At 50.0% G+C, this 8,792-nt stretch overlaps 1 protein-coding gene across 1 annotated transcript; it reads right to left on the bottom strand.

Annotated features, from left to right (window-relative positions):
* Positions 1 to 843: 843 nt before the first annotated feature.
* LOC310684061 (large ribosomal subunit protein uL13-like) lies at positions 844 to 4,722 on the bottom strand. The gene is made up of 2 exons (XM_083454511.1): positions 4,580 to 4,722; positions 844 to 3,597 (listed from the first exon to the last, which is right to left on the bottom strand). The coding sequence occupies exon 2, from the start codon at positions 1,477 to 1,479 to the stop codon at positions 874 to 876; it is 606 nt and encodes a 201-aa protein (XP_083310637.1). The 5' UTR covers positions 1,480 to 3,597; positions 4,580 to 4,722; the 3' UTR covers positions 844 to 873.
* Between the last annotated feature and the right edge of the window lie 4,070 nt (positions 4,723 to 8,792).

Genomic DNA, 8,792 nt, shown 5'->3' with positions numbered 1-8,792 from the left:
CCAACCTTCTGATCAGCAAGTCCTAGGCTCTGTGGTTTAACCCACAGCGCCACCTGCGTCCCGGACAGAAACATGTGTAAGCATTATTTACAGGCGTTTATTCAGCATAGTTCAGGAACAAAGGAAAAAACCATGTCTGCTTCCCTTCGTGTCCAAGCAATACAGCAGTAGCAAAAGCAATATACAAAATGGAAGATCCCAGCAGACTGTGCTGGAAGTAAACAGGCATGTGACACACAACAGTCATGCCTGTTCCTTTTAAGGTGGAACGGAACTATATCCTAACACTGGGACCCCCCTCCAGCAGCACCTCGGAAGGGGTGGATTGAATCATCCCTTAGAAGCTGCGCAGATGTTCTTCCTTTTCCACTGCACCAGGTTAGAAAGCCTCTCCACCAGCCTCCTCAGCACAGTCCCCCCCCCCCGCCACCTGTCCCTCACACGGCTCAATTAACCGCAACACAGAGGCCAGAAATGACAGAAGGCAGCCTTGGCTAAGCGGCTCCTTGGAGCACCTTTGCTGCTGCAGCACCAGGCAGACGCGGCCCCCCCCCCCGCCTCCTTCACCCCCAATATTCACACACAACCTCTGCAATACCTGTAACGCTGGACTAGATTGTCCTGGGGGGGGGGTCCCTTCTAATTTGTTGGAGGGATTTAGATGAGTAGGAGAGGATATTTTATTTGGGAATGATGCTTCCTCTTTGAATTTGTGAGAATGCAAATACCTATTTCGGCAGAACAGTCTCACTATCTGTATGCAGCTGAACTCCAGAAGCTTTTGGGACAAGGTTGCAAAACCTTGTAGAACAAGTATGATATCCAGGGATGCTTTAGGCAGACTTTGTGTTTTTTTATTGTGAACAGTTTTATCTAAACCAGAATGCCGTAATGTTTCAAGATGTCTGTATATTCTGCAGTCTTGCCCTCCACATTTTTCTCTGCCTGCTTTTGGAGTTTCTTCAGTTGCTTCTTCTTTGTGTGATGAATCTTGGCCTTTGCCTTCTCCTCCAGGGTAGCTGAGATGGATTGGTACTTCCACCCAACCTCATGGGCAAGGTGACCCAAATTGGCAAACTTGCGTGGGGGCTTGAGGCGGACCACTTTCAGAGCTGCAGGGACCACCATCCTCTTGCGCTTATCGTAAAGAGGAGGGATGCCATCAAAGACCTTCAGCCTCTCCAAGGCAGCCTGACCCCATCTGGTCTTGCGTGGGAGCATTCCTCGCACTCTCCTCCAGATGATCCAGGTAGGGGCACGGAAGTGGTAAGGACCACGGGACGGGTTGATGTTCATACGCTTACGCAGGAAAGCAAGGTACTTCCGTTTGTTACGGTAGAAGTTGCCGGATATGTTGATCCCTTCACATCGCACGACTACCACTTTGCGCCCCAGCAAGACTTGCTCAGCCACAATGGCAGCCAAATGACCCAGCAGGTGGCCACGTCCCTCAATCACCAATACCTTTGGCTCCGCCATGGCTGCTCCTCGGCGGCTGAACGAAAAAGACTTGGGCAGACTTTGATGAGTATTATTGTTTAATTAATTGTACATTGAAATGGAAAAATACTTCTGTATGGGTCTGTATGTGTACTGCTAAAAACTGTATGACATGGAAATTTCCACTGAGTTAAACAGAAGCTCTCAGAGAGCCTAACTGTTCAATGATTAGCTGAGAATGTATCTCTGCTAGCTCTCAGGAGGTGTTTAACTTAACATGAGGTATTCAGTTGCAAGTCTCCATTTTGGGTGTGTGAGTTCGTTCTTTGCTCTGAAAGCAACCAAAGAGAAAAGTCTGCAAAACTCTCTCTCTAAGGAGATCAGGCTAATGGAGATTGTTTGGTGAGACAGAGCTTTAATTTCAGCTCTGGATGAAGTTATCTCATTATTCTAAGATGTTCTACCTGTGCTGGGACCAGCACATGATATTATGCAACAATCTGGATGTAACATTATTTGGTTTATGCTTGTTTTGAAGTAAGTTCTGTTAGTAAAGCTTTTGAACCATATTTTGGACTGGACAATTTTTATTTCAAGGAGTCAGTTTTTATTCGTCCCAAGGCTTTCAAATGCACCATATTACTAACCGCAATGGACCTGGGCTATCTTCTCCTCTTTATGTTTCCCTCTGAACGAAGAAATCACTCTCAGGCTTTTTAAGTAAAACAAGAAAATATAAGGTTTACTCACACCAAAAGTCTTGCCAGGATTCATCAGATGCAGTGTTGAAAATCAGGCAGCCAATAAACTCTGCAAGTCCATAGTCTAGTTTAAAATGGAGTGAGCTTTCTGGAGGAGAACTCACTGGCGCCCCCCCCCCCCCACTGCAGGAAGAAACAGAGTGTGAGTGACAGGAAGAAGTTCAGATTAAGTTGCATTGATCCCACTTCAGAGGATATGACATCACAGAGTCCCCTGTCTGTGATTATCTAGCAATCATGCAAACTGTGATTTGGCTGCAGATCCTCCTACAGAACTACAATTTTAAGGTTTGCAGGAGGTTGTTAGGGCAGAGCCTGGATGTCCATCTGTCAGGGGTGCTTGAGCTGTGATTCCTGCACTGCAGGGGGTTGGACTAGATGACCCTTGGGATCCCTTCCAGCTCTACACTTCTATGATTCCTCATATGATGCACAAATGCCTAGATAGGCCCGTCAGTAGAACTGTTCTCCCACTTCCACTTTCCCTGTCTCTCTCAGCCCTACCTAGAGATGACACCAGCAGGGACTGAACCTGAAACCTTCTGCTTCCAAGGCAGACACTCTGCCCCTGAGCTATGGCCCTTCTGCTCCTCAGCACAAGCAAGCGAGGTCTCTTCTTCCTTCATCGCTGATTTATCTCCAGGCCAGGAGTTTCCTCTTTGGCATTTCAAACCTGGCCAGAACCTGGGAAGAGACCCACCAACCTGGCAAGGTGCTGCAGTGGGGCCAAGTTCTGCTCAACAACTGTGAGGGCAGGAAGCTGGTGTAAAGGGGCCATTGGCCCAGTCCAGCTGGCTCTTCTGGTGTCCTTACAGAACCTCCAGGTCCAGAGGCAGTCTATCAAGATTCCTGAGGTCTTTTGCCACTGCAGGATCAGGATGCCTTATCCTGGCCTCATCCAGCAGGCCGTTCCGATGTTCCTACATACAGGGTGGGGCCAGGGTGGGGCTTTGAAGGGTTGCAGGTGACTGATCGCCCCCCCACCCCCACCCTGCAAGGTTCCCTTTCTCTGTAGGTCTGAAGGGATCTCCATCATGAGGGTGAAAGCCCACCCACCCAGCCCGCTGTTGCTGTGGCTTGTCTCCCCGGCAGGCCCCACCCAGGAGATGGCTGCCTGTGTCCTTGGCGGGCGTCCGGGTGCTGATGAGCGGAATGCAAAGTCCCTTCCTTGCCTGAATGCAAATGACGGTGTCGGAGCCCTGCAAGGAAGCAATCTCGCTTGGGGAAGAACTAATTTCAGCCGCCTGCCCATTGCAACAGCCGGCTGGAAGAAAAGATGCTTTGCGCCAAGTGAGCCCATCTCAGCTACATACTCTCAGGGGAGACAGAGGCGTCTTCTTCTTCTTCCTCTTCTTCTTCATCTTCATCATCTTCATCGCCCTTAGCCTGGCTTTGGCTGGGGTGGGCGGGATATAAATAAAAATATATTATTATTATTATTATTATTATTATTATTATTATTATCATCATCTTCCTGGAAAAACAGCCCTGCAGTGAAGAGCAGTTGACCTTCAGAAGGAGAAGGAGGAATTCTTGCCCTCTGCCCTAGCGGATTCCACAGCCCTTGCTCAAAAGGTGTTGCAGGAAACATGCCCCCCCATTCATTCAGTTTGTACAAACACAACACACTCACACTCACACACAACATACGCGGCGCTTCTGTTATAAAGTCATAGAAAATCAGCCAGACATCAGATCTGTATGGTTCCACTTTTATTTTACACCATGAAGGAATAATAATAATAATAATAAACATAATTTTTATTTATATCCCGTCTTCCCCAGCCGAAGCCACGCTCAGAGAGGCTAACATCAAATGTATAATACATTCACATAAATCAGACAATCAATTAAAATACATCCTCAAATCAGGATCAGAATAAAATCCAATCAGATGGCAACCCACAGATTAGGGTTGGGGACCTTCAATGCTCACCAGGCCCAACTGTTTGTGCTGAACTTATATGGGCCTGTGAGAAAAATTGGGAGGCCACTTTCATGCAAGTTCTTGTGAAAGGGGAGAGGGAGTCAGACTGAACACCGACCAAAGGCCTGGCGGAACAGCTCCGTCTTGCAGGCCCTGCGGAAAGATGTCAAGTCCCGCAGGGCCCTAGTCTCTTGGGACAGAGTGTTCCACCTGTTCGGGGCCACAGCCGAAAAGGCCCTGGCTCTAGTTGAGGCCAGCCAACCGCGCTGTGGCCTGGGACATTCAAGATGTTTTTATTTGAAGACCGTAAGTTCCTCTGTGGGACATACCAGGAGAGGCGGTCCTGTAGGTACGAGGGTCCTAGGAAGGACTATCAAAGGGGGGAGACTTGACACAAGGCAGCCATAATCCCCCAAGCCCGCCGGGAGCCCTACCCAGTTGGCATGCCAACCTTGATGGTCCTAGACAGAAGATCATTGCACTCACAAAGGACCTGCCTATGGAAGTGGATTCAGTGGAATCATGGACTGAAACAAAGGACAGTGACCAGCCCTTCCCTCTGGGGAGGAAACAGTGAACTCCTCTTTGTCCTCAGGGATGTAATCATGGGGAGGGGGAAAGGGTGAACCGGACAGGTGACAAGACCCTCAGGTTACCACCACAACTCCTCCCTCAAGCCCTCCTCTTTGTGATGTGTCAATGATGTAGCCATGGTGTAGTTATCATGTAGCCATGGGGGTGTAGCATGGGGGTTTAGCAGCTAATAAAAGTTTGGGGGCACTTTTGTTTTGGGGCTTCCATCTTGTTCCACCTGGTGGCAGGTGGGAGTCCTGTGGCGACAGTCTTCAGTCAAGACCAAGCCGACTGGCTGCTGTTTTGCTCTGGGATTCCTGGCTGGTATCCTTGTTTTTTGTCCAAGGGAGCCCTCAGATTTCTCCGTTAACACAAGCTTGTGTTCCCCTTTGCTCCAGTCATGATGGAGGGGGCTGGGGACTTTCCTTTTCCTTTTCTGGGGGAATGGGAATTGTGGGGAATGGGAGGGCATTAACCACACCGGCTGCAGAGCTCCTTCCAGACCCCCCCCATGGCTCCACTGACATCCCACAGCAAGCCTGTTTTGACCCCCCCCCCAACCAGCAGAACTTTGCTGGTGGAACCTGCCCACTGGGTGTATCTGGAGGGGGGGCACTTTGGTGACAAAAGAGCCCCCCTTCTGCCAGTGAGCCTTTGCTTCTGCCCGCCGTGGAGCGTGGCCGTTCTGCCGCATCTCCTCCTTTTGGCCTTTGGCTTTGGGAATGCTGCCAAAGATGGCAAATGTTTATAGAGGCTGCGATTTGGTTTTATGACCGTGGCTGAATTTGCTTTAATATCTGCCCTGTTAATTCTTCCCTGTGTTTTGTTAGCTGATGTGCAGTTGCCTGATCTGTGTTTTATTGGATCTGAGATCTTTTGTTGTGGTCCCATAATAAGGGTCCCCATCCGCTCTCTGCATCCCTGTCCTGCTCAGAGATCTTTCCTGCCTGAACTTTAACACCACCTTCCCCCATTTCCAGATGGAAACACAGACAAGGGTGGAAATGAGGGGATCAATCCTGCTTCCAGGCTTCACAGCCATGAGTTTCTGAGTTTTGCCCATTCTTGGCAGGTTCTTCTATGTCTCACGGGAAATGAGCTCACATCCCTCAGATCCTTGGGCCGCTCTCCCATTGTGGGTGGAGCTCTGTCCCTTGGACCTCTTCAGAGCAAAGCTGGGGAAAGAAGACAAGGTTTTGGAAAAAATCGGAGGGCTCCCTTGAACAAAAACAAAGACACCAACCAGGACTACTTGGAGCAAAACAGCAGCCTGTAGGCTTGGCCTTTATTGATCTGTTGCAACAGGGTGCTCCCCTCACTTGCAGGAGAGAGGAAGGACCCAGAAAAATGGTATCCAAGGCCTTATAAAAACTTTTGAAATTGCCACCCTGTAGATCCAGACCACCCCCAGAAACATCATGCAAACATCACACAAGGGGTGTAACCTAAGACCACCCCTCAGATACATCACAGCTACATCACAAAAAAGAAGGGGTTGAGGGAGGAATTGTGGTGGTAACCTGAGTGTCCTGTCACCAGGCTGGTTCCCCCTTTCCCCCTCCCCATGAGTACTTTCCAGGTGACAGAGGGGAGTTTGCAGTTTCCTGCCCCCAGAGGGAAGAGCTGATTATTGTCCTTTGTTCCAGTCCATGCTGAATCCACTCCCATATGCAAGTTCTTTGTGATCTTGATGGTCTTCTGTGTGGGACCATCAGGGTTGGCATAGCAACTGGGCAGGGCTCCTGTGGATGGGCTGGTATGGTGAAGGGATTATGGCTGCCCTGTATCAAAACTTCTCCATTTTGTAGTCCTTCCTTCATGGAGTAAAATAAAAGTGCAAATCCGATATATGGTTGATTTTCTATGAATTTATAACAGAAGCGTAGTGTATGTAGTGTGTGAGTGTGAGTGTGTGTGAAGTTTATAAAAACTGAATGATGGGGAGGGGGGTTCCTGCGACACTGGAAGCTGCAGGAGGAGAGAGTTGCTCTCCTGCTTGGATCCTGCTTGCTGTGCTCCCTTTGAGACATCTGGTTGGATGCTGAACTAGAGAAGCCATTGGCCTGATCTGCCAGACTCTTCTGATGTTCTTGTTGTTAACGGAGAAATCTGAGGGCTCCCTTGGACAAAAAACAAGGACACCAGCCAGGAATCCCAGAGCAAAACAGCAGCCAGGAGGCTTGGTCTTGATTGAAGACTGTCGCGACAGGACTCCCACCTGCCACAAGGTGGAACAAGATGGAAGCCCAGAACAAAAGAGAACCCAAACTTTTATTAGCTGCGAACCCCTATGTTACACCCCCCCAAACTACATCACTCATACATCACGGTTACATCACGAAAGGGGAGGTCTGGTGGCAGTAATCTGAGCATCCTGGACCCTGCCCCACGGTTCTCCTTGCCCTCCACCAAACACCCATCAAGTGTAACAAATGAGACATTTCCATTTCCCTGTTTCCCAACCAAGTTAATCCGACCCTTTTGTCTTCATCTGGGTTTGTTATTTCTGGAATGGCTACCTGTCTGGCACTCAGGTATCAGGAGGCCAGGGATTATCCCTCAGGCAGAGGGGCTGCTGAGTAGCTGAGCTCACAGGTCTATATGAATTTCTGAAGTTTTCCCAGTGAGCCAGGACATAGGTACATTTATCAGTGAATTCTTACATTAGGTATCGTGCAGCAGAGGCCCTTCAAATAGATAGGAAGAAATTGTGATGAAGTGTTTTGTGGGGACAAAGCACAAAAGTCACTAAAGTGATTGTGCTTTTTTTGGTAGTGGGCTGCATGTGCAGGATATCTGCTGGAGGGGCAACCCCCCCTCAACCTATACATCAATTCCTGCAACAGTTGAGCACTTTAGGAAAAGGCCCTCCTGTCTCCCTGGTAACAGGAGCGCAGCTGGCCTTGGTGGAGCTCAGGTCCACCCAGACTCCATGTCTAGGCTCCTTCAGGTGGGCACAGATGGGACCTTCCCTTCTGCTGCAGAAGCTCACCTGGAGACGCTGCTTCTGCCCCACAGCAGAGGGCAAGTCTGAGAGAAGAGGGGGCCCTTTCAGAAGTGTTCCCCTCCCTCTCTCCCACTTTAGGCGCCAGCCCAGAGTGGCTACAAATGCGTGGCTTGTTGTTTATACCCTGTTGTTGTTCCTTGGTGGCTCTGCGCTGAGCTACGGCCCCCATTACCTGCCAGCCCCAGATTTGTAACGGCCTCCGGGGCATTCCGTCTTGTTAATGCTCCTGGTCTCAATCCAGCTATTTGTAAATCTTTCTCCCACAAGCAAGGCTTAAGCAAGGAGAGCTTTAATATGTAACACAATTTTTCTTTTTATAGCCTGTAAAGCAGCTCCTCCGGCGAGTAATGGATGGCACCTGGGACTGTTTTTATGGAGTAAACAGAGATTAAAACCATTCAAGACCCCATTTTTGCTCATTGTTCTGTGCCAGGCGCTGAACTACGTCCTTCTCCCGCAGAGCAGGGAGGGCTCAGCGCGTGAAACGTGTCCATGGAGAAGCAGCTGCGGGATGAGGAAGGTGGCAAGGGGCAGGGGAAAGAGGCATGTGGGCATCCATCCATCATCTGGGGCGGGGGGGGGGGGCGGGTTGGTGGCAAAGAGCAGCCTGGTGAAGCACTGGCGCTGCCCAGCTGTAGCAGCAGCAAAACCAGACTTGGGAAGGTTCTCCTCCACAGCCAAGCCCTGCAATGCCCTTTCACTCACTTCACCTTTTCATAGAATCGTAGAGCTGGAAGGGACCCCTAGGGTCATCTAGTCCAACCCCCTGCAATGCAGGAATCTCAGCTAAAGCATTCATGGCAGAGGGCCATCCAACCTCAGCTTGAAAACCTCCAAGGAAGGTTTTCCAGCAAGAGAGTCTGTGTGGGATCTAACATAAGCAGGCAAGTACAACACTTCCTGTTTGCCCAGAGTGGATACACAGGGGGATGTTGCTCCAGCCAGGAGGACTTCCTGTCACACCTGGTCTGGAGCATCCTCCCCCTGCGTGTGAGACCAGGTAGGTAGGCATGACCCTGGCAGACCCCATGAAAGGGGCTGGTCACGCAGCCGCCACCCTCTTCTTCCTCTTGCTGCCATGCTC

This window comes from Podarcis tiliguerta (genome assembly GCF_965153285.1).
Source record: "Podarcis tiliguerta genome assembly, chromosome: 8".
Taxonomy (NCBI): Eukaryota; Metazoa; Chordata; class Lepidosauria; order Squamata; family Lacertidae; genus Podarcis; species Podarcis tiliguerta.
Note: the sequence above shows the minus strand (reverse complement) of the source record. Positions and strands in the feature narration are given on the sequence as shown.